Source organism: Panthera pardus, unplaced genomic scaffold, assembly GCF_024362965.1.
Source record: "Panthera pardus isolate Hobbes unplaced genomic scaffold, ASM2436296v1 HiC_scaffold_8, whole genome shotgun sequence".
Taxonomy (NCBI): Eukaryota; Metazoa; Chordata; class Mammalia; order Carnivora; family Felidae; genus Panthera; species Panthera pardus.
The window spans coordinates 153,717,881-153,742,460 of record NW_026527013.1 but is presented as its reverse complement, the minus strand read 5'-3'; the positions used below and the strand labels follow the sequence as shown (position 1 = coordinate 153,742,460).

Below are 24,580 nucleotides of genomic sequence, written 5' to 3'. Positions count from 1 at the left end.
CTCGGAGGACACTGTGGGGGTGGAGGGATAGTTGCAATGCTAAATGAAGTGGGCAGGGTCAGTCTCATACCTGATGTCCTGCCGAACCTGTTTCTAGCACATACTTACCTCGGCCATCCTCAGTCAGCCCTGGCTGGGACTCAGGCACCGAGCGATGCCAGCCTATTTCACCAATGGAAGGACTCTGGCCCTTCCCCGGTACTCCCCGCCCTCCCCTCCTCAGGGGCTGCTTAACACAGGATTTAACATTCAAAAGTTTGGAATCAACAAACTCATGTCGAAAGAGCACAAGGAAATTCTAGAATATGTTTTTTTTTTTTAACGTTTATTTATTTTTGAGACAGAGAGAGACAGAGCATGAACAGGGGAGGGGCAGAGAGAGAGGGAGACACAGAATCTGAAATGGGCTCCAGGCTCTGAGCTGTCAGCACAGAGCCCGACGCGGGGCTCGAACTCACGGATTGTGAGATCGTGACCTGAGCCGAAGTCGGACGCTTAACCGACTGAGCCACCCAGGCGCCCCATCTAGAATATGTTTTTTAAAAGCTTACTTTCTGTTGTTCAGACGTCCAGCTCTACCAGACAAACTTGCTCGAGTCAGCCAGGCAGTATAAGTCTTCCACAGAAAAGATAAGCAAATCGGGCGGTTTCTGAATGTTAAGTGCATCACCTAGGGCAAATGGAATGTGAGCTGAAGATACTGCCGTATTTCAAGAGAAATCCTTGAAAAATTCACGTTCCTCTCACACGTACAGTGAAAATCCTCAGAATCGTATGCCAAGAGATCTTTTTTGTTTTTGGACTTTTTAAAATTACACGTTCAGGCTGTTGAGGTCCGTTTGAAAGATCTACACGTGGACTGCGATAAAATGTTCTCTGGGAATCACAAAATTAAATTCTTCCTTATATTAATGAAGATGCTGTAAGTAACAGGAGGCCCGGGTAAAGGTAAGCTTAATCGAGACCTCACTTCTCTCACTTAAGGAAAAGCCTGGAAGTCAGTGCCTCATCTCCAAGATGTCGGGGTTCTGGGTTAGCACCGTGGACCCTAGAGGAAACCACGCAGCCCCTAGGTGACTGGGTCTCTCCCTTCCAAGATGCAGCTTTTGTTTCCAACTTCTCACACCAGGGGGTATTCCATACCGGTGGCCGGAATATCTCTGTGACAACTGTATCCCCTACAGAGTGAGTTTTACATGCAGATTTCCAGATTCCACCGCCAGAGATTCCTGAGTCAGTAGGCCTGGGGTTCTGCCTGAGGAATCCGCATGTTTAGAAAGTCCCTTTGGGGTTTTGGTGCAGGTGACCCAGGGACCACACTTTGAGAACTGACACCTCGTAACCTCTCCCTGTGTGGTCACCTCACGCCTATGGATTAGCTCCCCATGATATACTGATGACTCAAAAACAGATTTCTCTCTCTTATTAAAAACTTGGCTGAGCTCCAGCCTCCTACACTCATTTGGCAAATGAGCATCCCTATCTCAATATCTCGTAGGAACCTTAAACCCAACAGGTTCAAAATTGAACTTGTTTTCTCCCCACACCTGGTGCGTATAGAATAAAGACATTCCTTGACTTGGCAAATACAAGACTCTGCCTTTCCTTCCAGCCACATTCCTGACCACCGCCTGGGCCTCGTTCTTGGTGTTTAGCAATATTCTGACTTCGCACAGACCCTGGACACACATGACTTTCTACATGCTCTCTCCCTGCCAGAATTCATGCTCCTGGGCACAGGTGGGCCATCTCCTCCCATACTGTCAACACACTCCTGGGGTGCCTGGGGGGCTCAGTTGGTTAAGCGTCTGACTCTTGATTTCAGCTCAGGCCATGACCTCACGGTTCATGAGTTCAAGCCCCGCTTCGGGCTCCAGGCTGACAGTGCAGTGCCTGCTTTGGATTCTCTCTCTCCCTCTCTCTGCCCCTCCCCTGCTTCCCTGCTTATGCGCGCGCTCTCTCTCTCTCTCAAAATAGAAATAAATTAATTAAAACAGACACACACCCTCCTGGCCATTTGTCCCTCTGCATTAGCTTCTGACCATGTGCACCCTTTTACTGCTGCATTCACTGTAATGTATTCTACTTTACCTGGTGGTTTTGAACTTGAGCTCCTTGAAAGCAGGGGCTGTGGCTTTTTCCCTTTTATACTCTCAGCTCCTGCTCTAGAATCTAAAACATGGAAAGCAGTCATTGAACATTTGATGAATTGAATTTCTTGGTGAAAGAAAGAAAGAAAGAAAGGGAAAGAAAAAGAAAGAAAGAAAGAAGGAAGGAAGGAAGGAAGGAAGGAAGGAGGGAGGGAAAGAAGGAAGGAAGGGAGAAAGAAAGAAAGAAAGAAGGAATGGCCAGGAAAGTTGAAGGGAAAATTTAAAAGTGCACTGTTAAGAAAGGTCAAAGGAAGGGATTGATTCAAGAAGGTTGAAGGGATTAACAGTGTCTAACTAACGTTTGTTTAGAGATCAAGCAGGGGAGAGGCTGAGAAAGGGCACTGGATTTGGCATGGGAGAGGTCACTGGCAACCTCAGAGCAGAGGCGGCCCCAACCGCCCTCTGCTGTGATGACCATCCTCCCTCCAGGGGCTGCCCCACAGGGACAAGCTCTTTCCTGCCAGGGAGAGGGAACTTTACAGTCTGAGGTTGACATGACACGGAAACATACAGGTCCACTGATGAATCAGTGAGTTAGGCTTAACTTGGCTTAACAGGATCCTCGGGCTTTTGAAAGAGCTCTCCTGTGTCTACCCTCTTGTCTATACCCGCTCGAGCTCGAGGCTTCCCTCCGTGCCACTTCTGCCTACTTGGTCCAGCCTAGAGTTGATGTCAGACAAACCAAGCTGTTACCCGTCTCCTCTCATCACAGAAATTCTTCTGCAGAGATTGCTTCTCAACTGCTTCTCGGGTGCAAATCCGTCCTAATCTGCCATTCCCGAAACCTCGACAAAATCACCTCATCTTCCGTACATCACGGCTTCTTTTACATTCAGAGGCTGATGGCATTTATTCTTTTGGCCACGACTCCTTTCTGTCGGATGCTGTTCTGGCCTCTCCTTGCCTTTCCTGTATCCCTGATCAGGTGTCTGATCAGTTTTCTTCTAGGAGCAGAAGCAGAAAATGAATGATGTTTCTGTATTCCCTTGATTTTGCCAGTGCGATTTCTCCAAGACTGCCATTTTCCACACACTCCCTCCACCCTGCCAAGTCATGCTCTACCCTTTGCCCTTAAAACCAGAGCCCCTATTGTTCCTAACTTGAATGCAATGTGTACTCTTTTACATCCTCTGTCAGCCTCCTGTCCTTTGTTTAAGGAGTCCTGCAGTTATTAAACACCAGTCTATTACAAAATGTGTCATTTAAGCCAATCAAAGGTTTAAAGCAGAAACATGAAGTCATTTCTCTGAAATAACTAAAACAAATGTAGGTCAATATTGCGACTTGTTAAGAAATCAATCATAAAGAGAGGAGAGGAGAGAAATAAGAAATCACGTGTGGAAGAGATAGGAGGATGCACAGAAAAAGAAAACGAGACCGAAGCATTGTCAAGAGAGAGGAAAACAGACACACATAGAGCCAGAGACCAAGAGAGAGGCAGGATGTTGAAAGACAGAGCCTGAGAAAGTGAACCGCCTCTCCCCAGGCATATCCCCCAAAGACAAGACCACAGGCTCCGACACAGAAAGGACCAGGCAGGACAACGGGAGCATCGCACACCGAGTCCAGATAAGATACAGCCTGCACAGATATTGCGGTAGAAACACCCAGAGAGCGATAACAAGACACGAATACCTAAATATATACACCCCAAGGACAAATATCTCCATCTTGTGGTCTTGAAGATACTGGGATGTTACGCATTTTCACAACCAGAGGCAGAAATGAAGAAAAGACCATTTGTCATCCGCCCTTTAAGCAAAATGAACTTGAAACCGGCTCAAAACTCCCTCCACGTCTGGTAACCCCCGAGAAAGGTATTACTCATGCCATTTATAGAAAAGACACATTGGGAAGAGGTAACTGGCATAGATGACTAGTAAATCCTCTCCGGTTCTCTTGCATTTATTATGCGTCTTAAAAGACACTGAAGTCGCATGGTCTTATGGCAACCTAGAGTTCCATGCGGTGCAAAAAACAAAACAAAACAAAACAGATGTATTAAATGAGTGAATATTTGTCAACTTTTTAGAACACTAAGTGCTAAGGTGTTTATTGAATAAATGGAATGCAGTGCCTACTAACCTAGCCAGATGTGATAGCTCCTGGACCCGGCTCGTTGTCTCACCCTGTGGCTTTGGTTGCAAGCTCTCTACCTGGAATACTCTCTACTGCCCTCTTCTGGAGCCTCCAGAACCCTCCTCACCCTCCCCCCTCCACCTACCAAAACACTGCACATCCTCTTCAGGCTGAAATGAAGAACCCTCCCTGCATTTCCCACAGAAGTGGTCTCCCCAGAGTCACTAATGTAACCTTGTTGCGAAATCCAGTGGACGCCTCCCCGTGTGTGTCTCATGCGACCTCCCATGAGCGCACAGCGCTGCCAACCATATCTCCCGTTGCGGCGGTCTTTCCATGTCCAAGAGTTATTCTAAGTTTAGGTTGTCCTCTTCCTTCCCTGTCCACTCCTCCACAGGGAGTTCTGTCTCCTCTTCCCTTACTTCAGATACGGGCGCTCCTTGGGGCTCTGTCTCAGATTCTGTCCCCTTCCTGATCTCCCACCCTCCTTCAGCCATTCACTGTGAGCTTGTAACCCTGTTCCCACCTGACTGCAGTCACCGGAGGGAAGGGAGACAAATAGGGGTACTCAACCTGCCAATTCATGAGAAAAAAAAATCTGGGGCGCCTGGGTCGCTCGGTCGGTTGTCTGGCTTCGGTTCAGGTCATGACCTCGCGGTTCCTGAGTTCGAGCCTCGCATGGGGCTCTGTGCTGACAGCTCAGAGCCTGGAGCCTGCTTCGGATTCTGTGTCTGCCTCTCTCTGCCCCTCTCTCGTTCGTGCTCTGTCTCTCTCAAAAATAAATAAACATTAAAAAAAAATTTTTTTTTAATCTAAATTCACTTAAATAACCTTTCCCCAACCATGCAAGGCCAAGCAGGCTAGCTCAACTGAATGCTTCTTACCGAAGTTGTATGTCGTAATAAGGCAGCTTTAGTCAGTGGTTCGAAGAGAAGGTGGGAATCTTCCTTGTTTGGCTCCCTTTCGCTCTCCTGTCGTGGGGCTCACTTTCCATGCCCAAGGTGGGCATGTGGGAAGGAGACTCCTCTCAAGATGTTGGCACTTGACGCAAGTGCTCTTTCTTCATTTTAATTCACCTTCCGTGGGGGTATCTTAGCTTCCTAGGGCTGTCATGCCAAAGCACCACAGACCGTGTGGCTTTCACAACCAAAATTTACTTTCTCACAATCCTGGAGGACAGAAGGCTGAGATCAACATGTCAGGAGGTGCAGTTTCTTTTCAGACCCCTGTCCTTGGCTTGCAGATGGCCACCTTCTCCCTGTGTCTCTTGTGGTCTTCCCTGTCCGCGTCTGTGTCTGAATTTTCCTGAAAGGACACCAGCCATACTGGATTAGGGCCCCCCCGAATGACCTCGTTTTTTAACCGCATTACCTCTTTATTTTTTAAAAACTGTTTTTAACATTTATTCATGTTTGAGAGTCAGAGAGAGACAGAGCATGAGTGGGGGAGGGGAAGAGAGAGAGGGGGAGAATCCGAAGCAGGCTCCAGGCTCTGAGCCGTCAGCACAGAGCCTGATGTGGGACTTGAACTCACAAGCTGCGAGATTGTGACCTGAGCTGAAGTCGGATGCTTAACCGCCTGAGCCACCCGGGTGCCCCTGCATTACCTCTTTAAAGACCCTATCTCTCAATACAGCCACATTCGGAGTGACCAGGGGTTAGGACTTCAACATTGAATTTGGGGAGGATAGAGGAGGTATCCCAGAGACCAACATGGCCTGGAATCACTCATGGCTTAAGAGCAACTGGGGTGGGTTTAGAGGCAATTATTTCAACACCAATCGGTGCAAGCTCTGAGCAGAGGGGCATCCAAATGAGTATGCCATGGACCTGGCCCCAGAATGCTGCCAAGCCAGCTATGGGGGAACAGACCGCCTCCCTAGAAGGGGGGGGGGTCGGCCATCTAGGCTGGGCGATGCCATGTGGCAGCAGAGTGTGCATGCCAGGAACTGTTCTGTAAGCCTAGAAGAAGAAGAGATAAAAATCAGGTCAGTCCCATGGAGGTTTTCGAAATAATCAAAACCACCTCTTATCGAACCTCTACTGTCTGCCAGCACTCTATACAAGCTCTATCTCCAGTCCAGTCCCACCCCAGGTGCCGTGGAAAGTCCTAGACCCAATAACTTCTACCAAGTTCTCAGTGTTGTGCTGGACGCAAACGAGCACATGTTAAATGGCAGCTATCATCGCTCAACTAACACTCGTCCAGTACCTACCATGTGCCAGGCAATGTGCTCGTTGCTGGGGATGTAAGGCCAAGCAAGATCAACATCATTTCTGCCCTTGTTGAAGGTGCTCTTTAGAGATGCACCATCCAGTATGGTGCGGAGCCGCTAGCCACACGTGGCCATGACAATGAAAAATTCAGCTCCTCGGTCACATTAGCCACCTTTCGTGTGCTCGACAGCCACAAATGGTTACATTTTCATCCCTGCAGCATTTTCTATCAGGTAGCACTGGAAAGGGGTGGAGAGATAACACCTGTACAGTGAAGGTCATGAGGGAAGAATAGTGATACTGTTACTCTCTCAATGCAACAGCGTTGCAGAAACTGAAGCTAAGAGAGGTTAAGCAATTTGACTAAGTTCACACAGCTACTAAGTGGAAGAACTGGGATCGGAACCCAGGTACATCTTAATCTCATGTTGCCTCTGGCTGTTTTGTGGAGGGAACTGTCAGGCACAGGTAGAATCTGGTTAAAGAGAAAAGACAGAGAAGGTGCCCTTGGTGGGAAAGTAGCAGCTTGGGCAAAGTCACAGATGGGGAAGGCTGGCAGAAGACCATGAATAAACCAGTCTGGCTGGAGAGGCAGTGACTTGCTGAACTCATGCGCTTGGAATGGTAAGTCAGGGCCTGCCTGCTTTGATTCCGAGCCAAGGAACTGGGAACCTCGGCAAAGGGTGACTCCTTGAAAGGTGTCGGCAGGTCCATGGCACGGTCAGAACTGTGTGTTATGGAGGTGACAGTGCTTAGGGGGAACTGGACTGAGATCAGTTAGGGATAGCAGTCGGGATAGAAAGAAAGGAACGAATGAATGGTGTGGAGCAAAGAACACCAAAGTGGGAGCCAAAAGATGTAACCTTGAGACTTCATAGCATGCAACGTTGAGCGAAATTCACTTCTTTGGGCCTCACTTTCTCAATTCTAAAAGGGCAGGCCTGGCCCAGAGGATGTCTGAGGCTCTTTTTAGCAGTCGTAGTCCAGGATTCTGCAAATGTGATAACATGAGGCTAAGAGAAGCAGTGGAAAGCATAGCACTGAATAGAGGGGCGAAGAGGATGGCCGAGTCAAAGGTCCCCCTGATAAGGGGGAACTGTGCTTGGCTAACAAAACCAGGTAAGTGTGTGAACGGGCTTCCCTCTTGTGGGGTTTGGGGGTGGGGGTCAGAGGGTATGGAGGTTGGGAAGAATAAGTAGTGAGAAAATCATGACTTTGTTTTTAAGAAAGTCGTACAATGATCGTTACGTTACAGCCCCCAAAGTATAGATTTTAAGCTTTTTTGATCCTTGACCCACAGTAGGAAATAAAATTTACATCATGGTCCAGTACAGGTGTCCAGTATTGTATAATGGAAACAAAAGGTTTCTGAAACCATAGTTACGCTCACTAAGAGCAATGGATCCTAATATTGTCTATTCTGTTGCATTTCGATTTTTTTTTTAAGGTGGTCGCCATCCCCTGAACTAATTTTATGATCAGTTAATGTGTCTTGATCCACAGTTTCAAAAACACTGCTTAAGAGTTTGGCCCCAAGTCTTCTCACGCTGGAGGCGATGGCTGGGCATCCTATGGAAGAATCCAGGAGGGAGCTGAAGTGACCCTGGAGAAGACTCCGGGCCGGGGGGAGTTTGGAGACGTCTACTTGAAGCCCTGATCGGAGCGCGTGGAGAAGAGCAGAGGCCTGGGAACGGCCGTCCGGGCGGCGGAGCCGCGCCCCCCCCCCCCCCCCCCGCCCCCGCCCAGGACACTGCAAGCCAGGAATTCGGCAACCACCGGGGGCTGCAGGTCTGAAGCGTGCGCGGAACAGCTCTGCACCCTCCGACCCCAAGTGGATTTCCAAAGCTCCTCCCCCCACTCACTCTCCCGGGAGGCGGGCGAGCGCCCACCCCTCCCTTCATTCATTGCACACCTAGCTCCGGGCCAGGCGGGCGAGCCTCTCCGCCGGCGGTGCCCCCTTCCCGTCTCTGCCCTCCCGCCCCGCTCGCGCGCGCACACAAACTTCTGGCTGCCACCCCTGCGGACCGGCTGTCCCCGGCCGGGCGGAACGCAACTGCGCGCACCTTGCCCGCGAGCCCCGCGGCGGCCCCGAGCCTCCCCCCCCCCCCCCCGCTCCGCCCCACCCCGCCCCCAGCGCCCGCGCCCGCCCCGGCCCGCCGCTCCTGCCCTCCGCTCGGCCTTCCCCGCCTCGCATCCGTGCCATCGGCGCTCGATTGCGCGCGGACTCCGCGCTCCGCGGCTCGCTCGCTCGCTCGCGCTCGGCCCGCCGCCCCCGCCCCCCCCGGCCCCCGCCCCCGCCCCTCCTCCCGGCTCCGCCCGCCCCTCCTCCGCCTCCCGTGCAACTTTTGCCGAAGCCCCCACACACAGCCATGCTGAGCTGAGCTCCGGCCGGGCACTGGCCGCGCGCTGCCCGCCCCGGCTCCCGCCCCACCGCGGACCCGCTCGGGGGCCGCGGCCGCCCGGCCCCTCGGCCTCGGCCGCTGCGCCCGCCCGCCCCGGCCGCCCCGGAGCCCCGCGCAGGGGCCCGGCCTCGGCGGCGGCGGCGGCGGCGGCGCCCGGCCCCCTCCCCCGGCGCCGGCCAAGTGAGGCGGTGATGCGGGCGCTGGCGGCCCCGGCTGCGCCGAGAGCGGAGACACAGGCTCAAGATGGCAGATTCCGACTGAGGCTGGGGGGGCCGAGCTCGCGCGCCGCGTTCCCTTCTCCGTTGCCATGAACCGCGGACACCCCGGCCCCGATGGCCCCCGTGTACGAAGGTAAGGGGCGCCCGGCCCGCCGACCCCGCTCGCCCAGCGCCGCCCGGCCGCCGCGGCCCCCGCAGCTTTGTTCTGCCCGCGGCCCCTCGCCGGGCCGCCCCCCCCCCCTCCCACCCCCGGCCCGCAGCCCCCCGGGCGCCCGGCCTCCGGCGCCCCACCCCCCCGGGGCTTTAACCGGCTCCCGACCCCTCCCCGCCTCCCCCTCCCCTGCCCACGGCACGACCGGGATCCGGAATTTAACAGGATCTTATTTCCAGGGTGGAGAAAGAGGCGGGGGGTGGAGGGGGGGGGGTGCGAGGGTGGGCTCCTGCCCGAAGAAAAGAAATTGGGAGGGGGCGCCTGGGAAAAGACGGACCCGTGACTGTGCTTTTCATTTATTTGGGGTAAATAAAGGTGATGCGGTTTAGCTTTCATCCTCCCCCCTCCCCTGCGCACCGCCCCCCCCCCCCGGAAAATTACCTTTAGGGTGATCTTCCCACTCTGTCCCCACGGCTCCCCTTTCCGCTGCTCTCCACTCCCTCCCCACACTCCTTTATTCTTCGCGAGCCTCTGATTTTGGGGGGGCTGTCGGATGGGAATGTATGTATGGGGCTAGGTGATGAGACGGGGGTACGGATGAAAAGTCCATTTCAGACCCAGGCAGAACAATGAAATTGGCTAAAATCTCCCCGCATTAGCGTGTGGAAGGGAAAATGTAGTTGAGCTTTTCAAGTCGGGGTGGGGGGGGGGGCCTCGGGGGGGAGGCGGCCGAGACGGTTCCCTCGGTGGGTCTGGCTCAACCTGCGTGGTGCACCTTCACCTGGCGTGGGGTCATTTTCCCGATTTGACTGTCTTTAGGAAGAAAGAAAAGCACGGAGGGCAAAAAGCTCTCCACTCCCCTTGCCCTCCCTCTCCGTTTCGCTTCTCTCCAGTCGGTTCTTGTCAGCTTCCAGCCAGAAATCAAACCAGAATCAACTAAGTTTTTACACTTCGGTGTGTTTTTGTGTGCTTGTAGTAGGAGGAATTTTAAACCAAAGGGTGCCCGATTTTTTTCAGTCATTTCATCGTGAAAATGTTTTTCTCATGAAATCATTGAAATAGCAGCCTTTACATACTTTTAGCGTCAGTCCATCTGGCTTTCTTTCGGTTTTGTTCAGATATTCTGTGGATGAAATAGCAAATGAGAGGGGAAAGGGTTTGTGTGGAGCAGAGAGGAGGGGCGGGGAGAGGAGGTTTTAATCCTTCTATAAATCCCGGGAACAGTGCTGGCGAGTGAGACAGGGAACGCATTAATAGTTTTATCTCTGTTACAAGAGGCAGATTAAAAAAAAAAAAAAAAACTTATCTGAAAAGAAAATCTGTTATTAGTTCCAGGGCTCCAAATGAATTTGGTTTCTGGATGGAATAAAGTTACCAGTCAGGCCCTGGATAATGAGGCTGTAAATAACCTATGGACTGTAAATATTTTTTTTCAGACTCTCTTAGAAACAAAGGGGCTGTTTAGAAGGCAACAGAGAGATGTTATTCCAGGGGCTTTCCTCTTTGATTCTGAAGAACACAAGGTCCATTTAACCATTCGACAAAACAAAACGAAATTTCTGATCACTCCACCACGCAGAATAGAACGAGCCAGTGGCTCTGTGAACATGCTAGGAGAGCCCATGTCGGGCCTTCATTGTTCGTCTGTGTCTATGGGAGGGGGCTACAGTCAATGCTCCCACTGTCTATGGAGTGTTAAAATGAAACAATTTTCTCTTTATTAAGTACCTCCTTGAGACTCCCTCTGCTGGACACTCCGGGTGAGCATTAGAGAAGGAACTTGGCAGTGAATTCAGAACTATAGTAAACGGCTGCTTTCCCTTTTAGGAGGGGCTGGGTATGTGGGTTGGGATGTATTTTGTCAACTTTGTAGAAAGCCGGCTTGGGAACTGTGCTGTTCTCCTCCTGTTCCTTTCCGTTCCAAATCCATATGGAATGTAGGCCATACCCCCGGGGCTAAGACGTGGCCCTGTGGTTCTGACTCCAGTGTTTTTTAAGTTATTCTTTTAGTGCATGACACCAGATAAAGAATTGTGGGTGGGTAAGGTGTTAAGGGTTAAGAACGATCTTGGATCTCAAAGGTCTCAGGAGCTCGCTGTTTTTATTTGCAAGCTTCATTCCCTGTGGCAGGTGACCTACCTGGTCACCTCTTTCAGCCCTGGGTTTCACTCAGTCTTGCCTTGTTCCTACACTTTGTACCCTTTGATTCTGCTGGAGTTTCTGTGCATCTCTATCCTTTTTCTGTTCTTTCTCCTCTCCCCTTCTCAACCAGTCCAGCCTCACACGCTCAGGCCTGGGTCTTTCTTGAAGGAGACTGTTGGTCACGTTCTGAAACAGACAGGTGACCTCTATAAAGGATTGTATTGCTGGAACCTACATTTATTTCGTGTGATGAGTGCTTCTAAGACTCCAGTGACCTCCTTTTCCCCTCCTTGGCGACATCCGCTGCATTCAGTGAGCCTGGTTTTTACCATATCCCGGTCACAATGCACGGACTCCCTGTGTCTATCCTGAAGGAGTAGGGCTTTTCCTGGGGAAGTCACCCAGAAGAGCGATTTCTAATTGTTTTCGAGCTACTAAAAAAACGAACATGGGGTTCTTCTAAGGAGAAGTACAGTGACAGGTGAGGTATTTCTGCTGGGATTCAGGAGTGCCCTCGTTTGTTGAAATGGGGTGCACTTGCCCCAGGCGGGGATACTGGGTCAAGGCCTGAATGCAACCGTGGGGCATTCTGAAGTGCCAGCTCTTGAGAGAGAAATGCCGTCTTTGGGTATGTGTGATAATCCGAATTAATGGGTAGCCAGGTGTTACCAGGCTTCCACTTCCTGCTTTTAAGGTTAGGTTTTAAATAGCGCATTAATTTTCAGTAACTTGGTACTGGTTAAGGTAAACTTCTTTAAAAAGGTTTATTTTCTTTAGAAAGTTAAACATTTGCCTTGCGATTGTGTTTACTCCATCCACTTGCTTAGCAAGGCTTTTTTTCAATATGTAGTGCAAAGGCCGACCACATAGGTCTGTATTGCCAGGGGTTCTGAACTAGGGGACCCTACATTCCAAGTTAATTATGTCCCACCGTACCTGAGATGTGTCACGTCAATTAGTGTTGGCTTACACAGTCAGACTTCCCAGAACTGTCGTACTGAAATCTCTCATCAGATGGGTCTAAAGACACCTACCAAAATGCCTACCAAGAAATGGATTCTGAATCATCTTCCATTAAAAGAATTTGATGACACACGTTCTAAAATATCTTTTCCTGTGTTTGTGTTTTATATTTTTAAAATGAGTAAGTATAAATATTGTTTTCATTTGTACCACATTTGAGTAGTGAAGCAAGGGTCATTAATTTTATCCTCAATTCCAGGCAGTGTGGCACAGTGCTTAGATCTGAGAAACCTGGGTTTGAATCTGGCTGTACGACTTTGGACATGTTACTGATCTTCTCTGAGCTTTGTTTTGTTTTGTTCTGTTTGAAGCCTCATTGGATTGTACGAGGACTCCATTAGCAAGGAGTATATGTAAAGCGCCTGGCTGTAGGCATTTTCTCTGTGCGTGTTAAATCCCTCTTTTTTTTTTTTAAATTTTTTAAATTTTCTGTGTTTTTGCACTGCTTACAGGCATGATGACTCCAGGGAAGGAATAACCCACAAATAGTTTGGAAAACCAATAATAGCAACATTTCAATTATTAATCTCCTGCTTTTCCTCTTCCAGTTTGGGCACCAGCGACAATAAACCCCCCACGGCCACGCAAGAAAGAGCCTTTCTGACCCCCTGTGTGACCTTTCTAGATTTCTATTCCCACTGAGTTTCTGCCAGCTTCAGGTAGAGAATTTCTCACATTCTATGCCACTTTAAAAATGAGGAAACAAACCGTTAGAGCAGAGTTTCAGGGGCTGCAGCTGTGCCTGTGGGAAAGTATCCCAAAGCATGAAAGATAACCTTCAGCCCTAACCAGGATCCCTTCCTAACCCAGGGGGCAGGCGGGGAAAGGGTGCAGCCAGTCGGCTCACCAGCCTCAAGAGGGGCGTCTGGCTCATCGTGCGTTTGACACACTTTTCCTACAGGAGAAAACTTGGTGCTTTATGCACGTTACAGCTGCTCCTGTCTTCATATTTAATTTTCTTATGTTTCCTCATTTCTCTTCCTTCCCCCCGTAGAGACCAACCTCAGGGAACCACCTTTGAGGTTTCTAAGGAACAAAGTAGAGATGATCAAGAGGGTATGATATGTGACCATTTTTTTTATTGTTCTCTGAACGTGTAATTTGCCAGGGCTTTCTGGTAGTCTTGTGATGACAATTCAAGCACTTGAGGTTGCTGTCAGAGACGGGATTCAGAATAACGCCAGCCGACTTTGTATAACCACCGATAGATAGAGTGTGAACGTGAAAGGCCTGAACTCTCAATAGTTCCGTCTAATTTGATGATACTCTGTGTGTGTGTGGGGGAGGGGGGTGAGCAGGGGGGAAGAAAACTGAAAAGCTGGGGTATAGGGAGGTCTTTATTTTTCTTCTAAAAGAAACCAAGGTGCCTGAAGTTCATAGCGGGAAGTGTGACTTATGTGCCACTTAGAATGTGCTGCACCCCCCACTCACATTAACTCACTGTCCTAACAGCCCCACGAGCTGGGCACTGTCACCCTGGCTCTGCAGGCAGGGCACATCTTTAATGAATTCACTTAACAAGCATTTACGTAGGGGCTCTTTCCTCGAGGAGTCCAGGAGGTATGGGAAGCGAAAGTCAAAAAGTACACGTGGGCTCACCGGACCGTGGCCTGACTCAAGGTGGAATGCTTTTTGGGGGACGCGTGTGCACGCCAGTTTTTAATTCTTAACGTGCGAGTGTTTCTTAAGCTGTATAGGGAAGGCCTCGTTTCCCCATTTTTCTCTTGAAAGGTGTTTAATTTGGATCAAACAAGTATTTCTGAATGTAGGAAATCCCTGTTACAAATTTCCTTAGAAATCACCATCTCTAGTTACCATTGCTTCCTCTTTTCTTATATTTTGTATCCTTGTAAATGCAAATATGTTTCTAATTTGCACACCCGCCCCTCGGAGACTTTTTGTTCTTTAAGGCTACGGGTTGTGCTGTGAGTGGACCAAGCGGACCCCTGCATCGGCCGTGGCTTCTGGAGAATTAATTTCTGGCCTGGCTGCCTGGATGAGATCTTGTGTTGTGGTACTTATTGGTGGGGATATAGATCCCTCAGGGAATTGTGGGAGAAGAAAACCCGGCTCTGCCACTCAGGAGCATAGAACCCAGGGCAGGAGAGGACCTCAGGAGAAATGTAGTTCATCCCTCCTGCCTTCAGGAACGTCAGTGTCCATGACTTGAAATCGTCAGTTCATCAAAACAACCTCAACCTCCCAACACCCCGCCCAGGGAAGAGCCACACTAGGAACCCCCCTCAGTGACCAATTCCAGGATTCTAGTAACTGGATTGCCAAAAAATTCCTGGGCCCACCAGTTCTCTGCTGCCATCGTTCAAACCTGTTTTCTTTTACTCAGTTCCTTTCTCTAAAACCTTTCATATATTTGAAGATAATAACTGGGTCTGTTCAGCTCTTTCCCCACAGAGCCTGTTCTGTGTCCCCTCCCTCCTCTGAACTCTCTCTAGTTTCTCCACATTAAAAAAAAAAAAAAAAAAAATGGTGGTGGTCGAAACTGAATGCAGTTCTTTAATAATGGTCTCATTAGTACAGTGTACATAAGAAAAATGACTTCAGGCTTCTTGCATCACCGGGAACCCCTAGAGGGCAGGAACCAAATCTGATTCATCTTTGCACCCCCCACAGTAGCTGTGCAGTCCGTGAAACCTCGTAGGCACTTCATAAATATCTGTTGAATTGACTCTTCCTTTAATATATCTAAGTAATAACTTACATACACCAGCGCTGGATTGGTAACTAACAGCTCGCTTCACCTCAGTCCCGAGTCTTCGAGTTCCTTCTGTGGCACGCGTAGTCATCCCTCCCCCAACAGCGCCACCTTCCGCTTGACTCGGCGTCTGCTGGATCCCTTTGAATTCATTCACCCTCTACTTCCAGCTCTTCAGAATCTTACTTATCTCCTACACATCCGACCAACAGAATGCAGAGGACATGAGTGTCTGAAGTTGAACTGCTCTTGAAAGAAGAGAAGAGACTACACAGAAGAATCTTGATGATTCAGTGTAATATCAGTTCCTCCAGGTTTAGAAAGGACAGTTTGTCAAATTCTCTACAGATTCTGAGTCAGCTAAAGCCATACCTGTTTTTCTGGGTTCTCTGTGACAAGTAAGCGAGGCATTTGTGAGAGTGGCTACAAGTCAGCTGGTATTCCTCCCTGTCTTTGGTCTAAAGCCAACAGAAAAGGCCAAAGATTCTGATGGACAAGGCCATTCAACTTGGGACTTTCTGATGAGTGACTCTCCCATTAGAAAGTAAGCCAGTAAAATAGTTGCCAATACAAAAAAAAAAAAAAAAAAAAAGCAAACCTTGAAAACTGGAAAATAATTTTGTGGTTTTTACAGTCACTTATTTCTACACATGGCACTGAAGAGATTTGTAGTGTTTTGAAAGTGGTCTGTTTTGGCAATTCTTGCCTAACTTCTTTTGCTCTAGTAGGTTCTGATTAATTAAATGCCACTGTGTTTAAGCAGAATGAAGATTGATGGACTCTTGCATGTGCTAATGCTGTAGAGTTTATAAAACCTTTACTGTCACAAAAAGAATACAGTCTAATATGTGAGCGAACAAGGGCGTTTTCCTTCAGTTGGTGGTACCTATGCTCAGGAAAAGATCGCTGCGGAAGCTGCTGTAACATTGGGAAGAAAAGCACTTTTGGTTCATGCAGTTATAGATTGCATCCTGACAAAGGAAGGTTTGTTTCTGTATTTTTACCATTTTCCTCCGCATCAGTATTACCTCACTGATTCAACCTACAGAGTTCTTATTCACAATATAAAATGATTTTTCCAAGAGTTTATCATGCCAGTTCTACGTAGAACTTCTAGTTTCATAAAGTATTAAAGAAGCAAATTTCAGGTCGCCTGGGTGCCTCAGTGCATTAAGCGTCCTGCTTCAGCTCAGCTCGTGATCTCACAGTTCATGAGTTCAAGCCCTGCGTTGGGGTCTGTGCTGACGGTTCAGAGCGTGGAGCCTGCTTCGGAGCCTGTGTCTCCCTCTCTCTGGCCCTCCCCCACACGCACTCTGTGTATCTCTCAAAAATAAACAAACATTAAAAAAAAATTTTTTTTTAAAGAAGCAAATTTCAATGGTACCTGTGCCTGCAGTCCTCTTTTTTTTTTTTTAATTTTTTTTTTCAACGTTTTTTATTTATTTTTGGGACAGAGAGAGACAGAGCATGAACGGGGGAGGGGCAGAGAGAGAGAGGGAGACACAGAATCGGAAACAGGCTCCAGGCTCCAAGCCATCAGCCCAGAGCCTGACGCGGGGCTCGAACTCACGGACCGCGAGATCGTGACCTGGCTGAAGTCGGACGATTAACCGACTGCGCCACCCAGGCGCCCCTCCTGCAGTCCTCTTAAAAGTCATATGGTCAGGAGATTTGGAAAACTCTGGTTTGCTGATTGTTGAAGTATATTCTTTTTTTTTTCCCCCTCTAATGACGAATTTATAGAGCTCTGACAAAAACCAGCATGTAAGTTCCTGAAATTGTGCAGAAAGGCTGCAAGTTACACCCTCCTGAGTTCTGTGTGACTGCAGCTACTCACCAGAATCCAGGCTGATAGCAACTTCTGCCGGAAAGTAAGTTCCAGGGGAACTCGTTACAGGCAGAGCGAGAGCACACGCGTGCACGAGTTCAGCTTTATCCCCTGAACCGCTTACATTTGCAGCCCCAGCACAGTATGGTTACTGTTACTCATTAAGTATGACCCACACCATCAGGGAGAGATTAATCGATATTCGTTATGTTCCGTTAGCCGCGACTGGGAGGTTCTCTCTCATGCAGTGCAGCAGTGTTTCCTTTAGAAAATAGTGAAAATGAAGAAACTCGTTTAATCACACCGTGACTTACTTCCAAAAGGATTTAAGGCCGCTTACAGGGTTAACTTTCTGGACGATGGGAAACGAATTTAGGTAGATGAGTTTCGTGGATCAGCTTATTCCCGAGGATGTCGGATAAGTGAGGTATTCCTACGCCAAGAGGCTACAGGAGCAGTCAAAACTCCCGTGCCAGCATAACAAGGTGAATAAGCAGAGAGCATAATGGAATTCATTTGCAAAGTAATTTTTGCTTGGCTGGAGTGGTAAGCACAAAATAGGCCAGTAGATGAGAACGGGAAGTGTTGGGATCAGTTGTTGAAAGGTTTAAAGGGGGTTCTAATTCAAGAGACATTTTATGGTATGGAGAAGGGGACCTATCTAATCAGAATGATACTTGAACAAGGTAATTTTCCCTGGCCTGAGTATCATAGTGGAATGAGACCACCAGAGGGTGAGCCTTGCTGGGAAGCCATGTGCTGCAGTGGAAGGTATGAGCACCGTGCAGACGGACCCGGGGCCCTTGTTGGGGTCACGGAGGAAAATGTGCAGCGTGCCTGACCCGAGGGTTCAGTACATATTTGTTCTTTTTCACTTTCCTCCCCACACCTTATGGCAGCATCCTAGGATCAGGAAAGCTTGCAGGGGTTGGCAACACCATGATATTTATTCTGTTTTTCCCAAGAATCTCTTCTCTTTCTAGGCTCTCTCACATTCCACGTGGAGATCGGCCTATTTCAGTATCTTATTGGTCACAGTAGAAACCCAGTGGGATCTTCACACATTAGTATCGACCTTTGACACAGGAGGAAACCGAGGTCCAGAGAGGCGAAGAGGCTGCCCTGATGTCGCCTAGAGAGAAGAGGGGAGGCAGAGCCAGGGTTCTTGTCTCCCAGGGCAGTGTGCACAGAAGGCTCGGGACACCAAGCGGGGCTTTGCTGGGCTGCACTAGCAAATGGAGCTCCGGGGGTAATGGTTCCCACAAGGCCCCTGGCCTTTCCCCCCGGCCTACCCAGAAGGGATAAGGCTGTCAGAGGCCCTGGCCTACCGGGGGCCGGGGGTGGTGGGGGACAAGGCTGTTAGAGCCCTGGCCTTTCCCCCCAGACCTACCCGGAAGGGAGCTGCTGAGCTGTGCTTCTCCTGGGTCCCCTGTGGCCCACAGTGTCTCACTGAGCTCGTACGCAGGCAGGATTTTCCCTGTTGCCGAGGAAAGCAAGGCCCCGTGCCCTCAGCTCCAGCGTTCAGAGTCTTCTGTTAGGAAGTTGTTGCTCGGTTTCTCTGAGAAGGTTTGCAGCCTGTCACCATAAGCTACTCACTAACAAAAACAGAAAAATCACAGAGAAACCAGTACAACTGAGCTGAGTTTCAGAGAACCTCAGAGTATCTTCCAGTCATTAAGCAGCTTTGCTTTTCTTTTCTTTAATTCTGATTTCCCAGGTACAGTTTAGAGTCATTTTTTTCTCACTGACATGACCAGAACTTGTACCCATGGGCCCTGGGGAAGGCCTGGAAGTGGGCGAGAGGCCTTTGGGGCAGGAATTACCTGGGCCCCAGGGACCTAGGTCGCGGTCGGGAGAGGACAGTGCGCAGCCCGTGAGGTGGCGCACCCCTTGACCTGGGGGACATCCCCATCCTAAGGGCAGTGGTGATACGGGGACTTCTTGCTGTAAAACTTGGGGCAAGAAAGGCAACTTGAAACGTTTCCTGTTTATACAAGTCGTGGCTGTTGATTGCTTCACTGGATACTCAGCTTTCCTTTCTTTTCCTCTTCAGCCTTGATCTTCTACTGTGGTTGCTCCATTAAGCACACTTGATGAAACTGACCCATTTCCTGTTGCTTGCTATGGCAGCTCGATAACCAGTATGTTCCTCCCACAACGAAACTTGACAGAGAGCCCAGTAAATCGTATGGCTTTTCTGTTTCGTCTGTTGGAGCCCTTGACGGGCACAGCCTCTCCATGGCTCTCCTTCCTTGATGTTACGTCACCTCTCTGCTTCCACCTACTTATTACTTCCCACTCGTCTGCCCACAGCCGGGCTCCTTTACCGACCTGTTTGTTCTCTACTTTGTGTGTCTTAGCTGTGTGTTCGCATTGATACGCTCGCAGGTGTGAGGGTCCAGGTGGAGGGGCACGTGGAACCTCCCTTTGGGTCCATTTGTGCAGGAAACTGTCCCGAGAAGTGGTTCTCGGACTTTGCCAGTCACCTGGAGGGCTTGTTAAAACACATGGGTGGGCCCCACCCTCAGAGTTTCTGTTTCAGTAGGTCTGGGGTGGGGCTGGAGAATTTGCATTTCTGATTGAGAACCCCTGTTTTAGAATGAATGTATTCAGAATGAAAAATCAGTAAACCTTTAAAAGGAGGTGGTAGTTGTTTTGATTACAACTTCCCTTGGAGGAGGGAGAGTCAGAGACCTGACATGAGCATTATTTTTAGTCCTACTGCCCTTGTGTGGCCAAAACTTCCTGAAATCCAGCCCCTGGCCTTCCTGCCTCTGGCTGCGGGAGTGCCAAGGCCCCATCCTCCCTTTCTCTGGTTCTTCCAGAGCCAGGCAGTCTGTAATTCATGCAGGTTGGCCCTGGGGTCCTAGAGTAGACTGGACAGGTAGCATTCTTGCAATAATAATATATTGTCATTAACATGAAAAGCTCTGTGATCTTCTGCCTTTGCACAAGAGGCCATTGAGGCTTAGAGATGTTAACTAATGTGTCTCAGGTCTCAAGCAGTAACTGGTTAGTGCTCGGGCCTGAGCCCCACCTGGTACCAGAGCGTGCCCTTGTCTTGACCGGAAGGCCACCTTGCTTCTCACAGGTGAGGGGTCAGTGCCATATGTGACAAGGAGATACATGATTAGGACCCTTGGAGAAGCGGCAATCCCGGTGGGGGCTGATGGTCCTAGAGCATTAACGTCACACGCACACTCCCGAGGCCCTGCTGTCCCACTTGCCGCTTCTTCAGGATCACGTTGACATGGTGATCTAGCACTTAGTCTGGTGGCTGGCAGAGACGCTGGATTATAGTAAAGGGCAGCCAAGACATGAACCCTCTTTGAGCAGCAAAACAGATAAAATATCTGAGAACAATCTTACTGAGGCCTCTAAGAAAAAACTGCTATGGGAAGATGATAACAGCTAATCCCTAACAAGCCCTAGCCGTTGCCGGTTCGGTTCTAAGGTTTCACACGTATTAATTCATTGAATCCTTGTAGCAAGGCTGCAAGGTGGGTTCTGCTACCGTTGTGTTAGACAGAAGCACAGGAAGGTTCCGCAGCTCCAAAGCGGCAGAGCTGAGGCTGACCCCAGGCAGCCTGGATGTAGAGCTCGCACCCCAAGGTGGAAAAGTCCTCCCAGCCCCTTCCTAGATGGAGAGTAAAATTTGGAAATACGTTCTTCTTTGGTTTTTTTTTTTTTCCCCTCCAAATGCAGTTGTTGTTTGTTTCAATCAAAATCTACATAAATGTTTCCAAATTTGAGAAACTGATTTCTGTTGTTCTTGAGAGATGAGGTAGTGGGCATGGAACAGTCAGGCCCGAAAGGGGAGCGTAGCAAAGGGGTGAGCTCCACCATGTGTTAAAACAAACCGTAAAACGTCAGATTTGGCACGAAATCTGACAGGCCCATCAGTGGGGCAGAATACATGAGCCAGCTTGAAGGCCCTGTTGTCTGAGCATTTAATAGATGATGGAGGAGGTGCCACAAAGCAGTGGGGGAAAGGAAACCCGATTGAACAAATGGGAGTGGGGCCATCTGATAGCAATTTGAAAAATCTCAATGGACGTCCTCACCTCGCACCATTATACCAACATAAATTCTACGTGATTAAGATGTTAAATTCAACAAAAATCTGTCGAGCGCTTTCAACATGCCAGGTACTGTTCTAGGTGCCGGGTGTACTTCAGTGAACAAAACAGATGAACAGCCCTACCCTGAAGCAGTGTGCATTTTAGTAGATAAAGGTAACTAATCCAGTGGTTTTGGTTTTGGTTTTGGTTTTGGTTTTAAGCCTAAAAGAAATAGAAGTGGCTATTTATTAAACCTCTGGAGGAGCTGAAATTTCTAAGCTTAGGATCTGTGGATAAAATCACAGAGCAAAATAATCAATAGTTTTGTCAGTGTAACATTCCCCAAACGTTAAGGTTATTTCTGGTTTTACGATCGCGAGATGTTCCTCAGTGTTTATTCAGTGTAGCGTTACGGTGTGTCTGAATTTCAGGAGAGGTTCTCCGAAGTAGAATTACTAAATCAAGGGGTGTGAACATTTCTCGGGTTCTAGATATGTGCCGCCAGATTATGTTCCTTCCCGAAGTATTTTTGTATCAAACAAATCCAACCACCTAGATAAAGGCTTAGGTTTACCCACCCCTTCAGGAAGGAGGAGCTCCTCTCTTCTCAGGGGATGTATCATTTCCAAGGGCTTTGGGTACAATCTATACATATCAGTAACTCCCAAACTTGTATCTCTACCTAGATTTACATTTTTGAGTTCCAGAGCCCCAGAGCCAACAATCGACCCGACATCTCTGTTTGGATGTCCCACAGGCATCACACTGAACACATACAAAGAAAAAAATTTTGGCCAACCCTCTGAAATATGTGCCTTTTCCAGAATTCCTTGTTTCCGTGAATGGCATCATCTTCTACCTAGTAATTGACGTCAGAAAGCCGAGAGTCATTCTTGACTTCATTTTGCTTCACATTTAATCTATCACCAAATTTTATTGATTTTGCCTCCCAAATATAGCCATTCTTGTTTCTCGCCAGAGTTATGCTCTGTAAAGCTGCCACAAACATGAATTAGCAAATCCTGAAGCACTGCTCCTAGGTTAGCTGCCTGCAAGTCTCTAGTCATATTTTTATCAGCCGATCGATACATAACCTTGTCTACGTGTGCTTCTGTTTAAAGACGTCTTCTTTAATGTATAGTGTTAATTCATTAACATTGAACTCAAAGGCTACAGCACTATTAGCTCATGCTTGAATGAAGCTTACCAGCACATGTACTTTCTCTGTAAGGCACATCGCAGCCTTTTTGCATTGAAAAACACTAGATTGTCCTTCAGCACTGTGCTTGGGGATCATTTTTAAATCCCCAGCGAAATCCACAAAAAATGCAAACCACACGGTACTAAATAGACAGTGGAGAGTATACTTGCATATAAGAGCGGAAACTAAAAGGCAGAGCATGGCCTCATTTGACCTCAGCTGGGAACACAGTGTGTCAAGGCATGTCCGGAAGTTACTGTGAAAGCACGCTCTGAGCACTGATTTTGGGATTACAAATAAATTTTAGTGAGTTGGTGAATTCGCAAATACGGAATCTGCGAATAACGAAGGACCACTTGTATATGGTGAACCTATCCATTTCTTTCTATACTGATGTCCCCTGGCCCAGTGGTCAGCAGACTCATTCTGGAAAGGGTCAGACAGTAGGTACGGTTGACCCTTGAACAATGTGGGGTTAGGGGTGTCAACACACAGTCAAAAATCCACGTATAAATTTTGACTCTCCAAAAACTGTACTAATAGACTGGAAGCCTTACTGATAACATAAAGAGTTGATTAACCCCCTTTTTTTTGTATGTGTGTTATATAGTGTATTCTTACAATAGATTAAGCTAGAGAAGGGAAAATATTATTAAGAAAATCATAAGAGAAAATACATTTTGGGGGCTCTATTGTAAAAAAAAACTCTCACATAATTGAACTTGTGTGGTTCAAAGCTGTGTTGTTCAAGGGTCAACTGTATTTTAGGATTTACAGGCCGAATGGTCTCTGTCACAGCTGCTCGGCTCTGCAGCTGTGGTGAAAGCAGCTGTAGACAATGCGTAAATGAGTGGATGGCACTGGGTTCCAGTAACACTTTATTTACAAAAGCAGGCTTCGGCCGGATTGGCCCTCAGGCTGCAGTTGGGAATCTTCTAGCCTAGTCTAACCCACCGTTGTGTCTCACCTGGACTGTCTTCCTGACCTGTCTATCCCCCATGTCCATTCTTGAGCCTCCAGCCAACGTCCATGGTGATAGGAAGTGTGAGTTAGATCTGATCCCCTCTCCCACTTCAGATGTCCAGCTGTTTCCATCACACTTCAGATAAAATCCAAAATCTGAATATCATGGCTACAACACGGTCCCTGCTGATTTGTCCAATCTTATTTTATGCCAGGCTTCCCTTCTTTGCCCTGTCCGAGCCTCTTCCAGGTCTGTGACTGTTCCCAGCTGTTTCCTGCTTCAGCACCTTACTTCCAGTCTCTCTGCCTAGAATCGTCTTCTGCCTCTTGCCTGGCTGACTGCTATTCACTCTGTAGTCATAACCGAAATGTCACTTCCTCTGGTGTGAATTAGATGCCCCTCTTCTGATCTCTAGGCGCCCCGTTCTTTTCCTTCACAGCACTTACAGTCTTTACCTACCTACTTCCGCCTGCCTTCCCCATTAGACTGGAGGCTCTGTGAAGATAAGAACACGTCTGTGGTTGTGTCTGTTCTCTACTCAAGTTGCCTTCATGCACGTTGCAGACACTTCCTAAGACTTGCTAAATCAATGGATGATTGTACAGCACAGTTTTGTTCATATAGATTTTTCTACACTATAGAAACCTGAAGAAGTCACCCTTTCAGGGCATACAATATATCTTCTAAAATTGAGAGTGATAGTTGAAGAGAAAAGTCATCCTGAGAAGTGGATTTGTAAATGGGTGTGAGCGTGTCTTTATTGTTCAAGGGTGTATATACCTGCCAACAGGTATATCCGGCCCAACGTTTCTTCCCTGGGACTTGAGTGCTGTGTTAAGTCCTGCTAGGCTCCCTTTGCTCCTGGAGAGTTATTGAACCCTGCCGGTAACGTCTTCTCCCAGGGGAAGAGAGGGTCAAGTGTGCTCGAGGAGGCATTTGGCACCCCTTTAAAGACTGCCTACAGTGTGAGTCTGGGGAAGAAACCTTTGATTTGTCAGAGAATCGTTTTAGCATTGAAATCCAAAATCAAAGAGTGTTCGCAAGTCATTCCAAGAATCCTGCATGCTAGAGATGGACAGACAGCATATTTTGGAAAGATGATACATCATTTCTTAGATGGTTTTTCGTGGATTAGCATTGTAAGATTTAAAGCCTGTTTAATGTCTTTGAAAAGATGTGTTGTTATTAGAAACACTACCTGTGCGTTATAAAAAGTTAGAAAATACAGGCAAGCAACACAGACATGCACACACTTTCTCTTTTCTTCTCTCTAGAGATTACCACTGTTATACATCGCAGGTCTCTGTGCATATAAACGTACGAGCACTTTTTTTTTTTTTTTTTAGAAAAACCAAGATGATATATTACTGTCTCGTAATCTGCTTTTTTCAGTGAACAGTTTCCAGTCTTGTATTTCAGTGAAATTCATTTC

The 24,580-nt window shown here is 48.3% G+C and overlaps 1 protein-coding gene across 4 annotated transcripts in view; it reads left to right on the top strand.

Moving 5' to 3' along the window:
- The first annotated feature begins 8,823 nt into the window (after window positions 1–8,823).
- Window positions 8,824–24,580, top strand: part of HIPK2 (homeodomain interacting protein kinase 2) — a 180,284-nt gene continuing 164,527 nt past the window's right edge. For 2 of the 4 annotated variants that reach the window (XM_053897360.1, XM_053897359.1), the window contains exon 1: window positions 8,824–9,198. In XM_053897360.1, coding sequence (XP_053753335.1) covers window positions 9,180–9,198 — 19 coding nt within the window. In that variant the 5' untranslated portion in view covers window positions 8,824–9,179. The remainder of the gene's footprint in view (window positions 9,199–24,580) is intronic. The other 2 variants (XM_053897361.1, XM_053897362.1) reach the window with 1 other exon arrangement.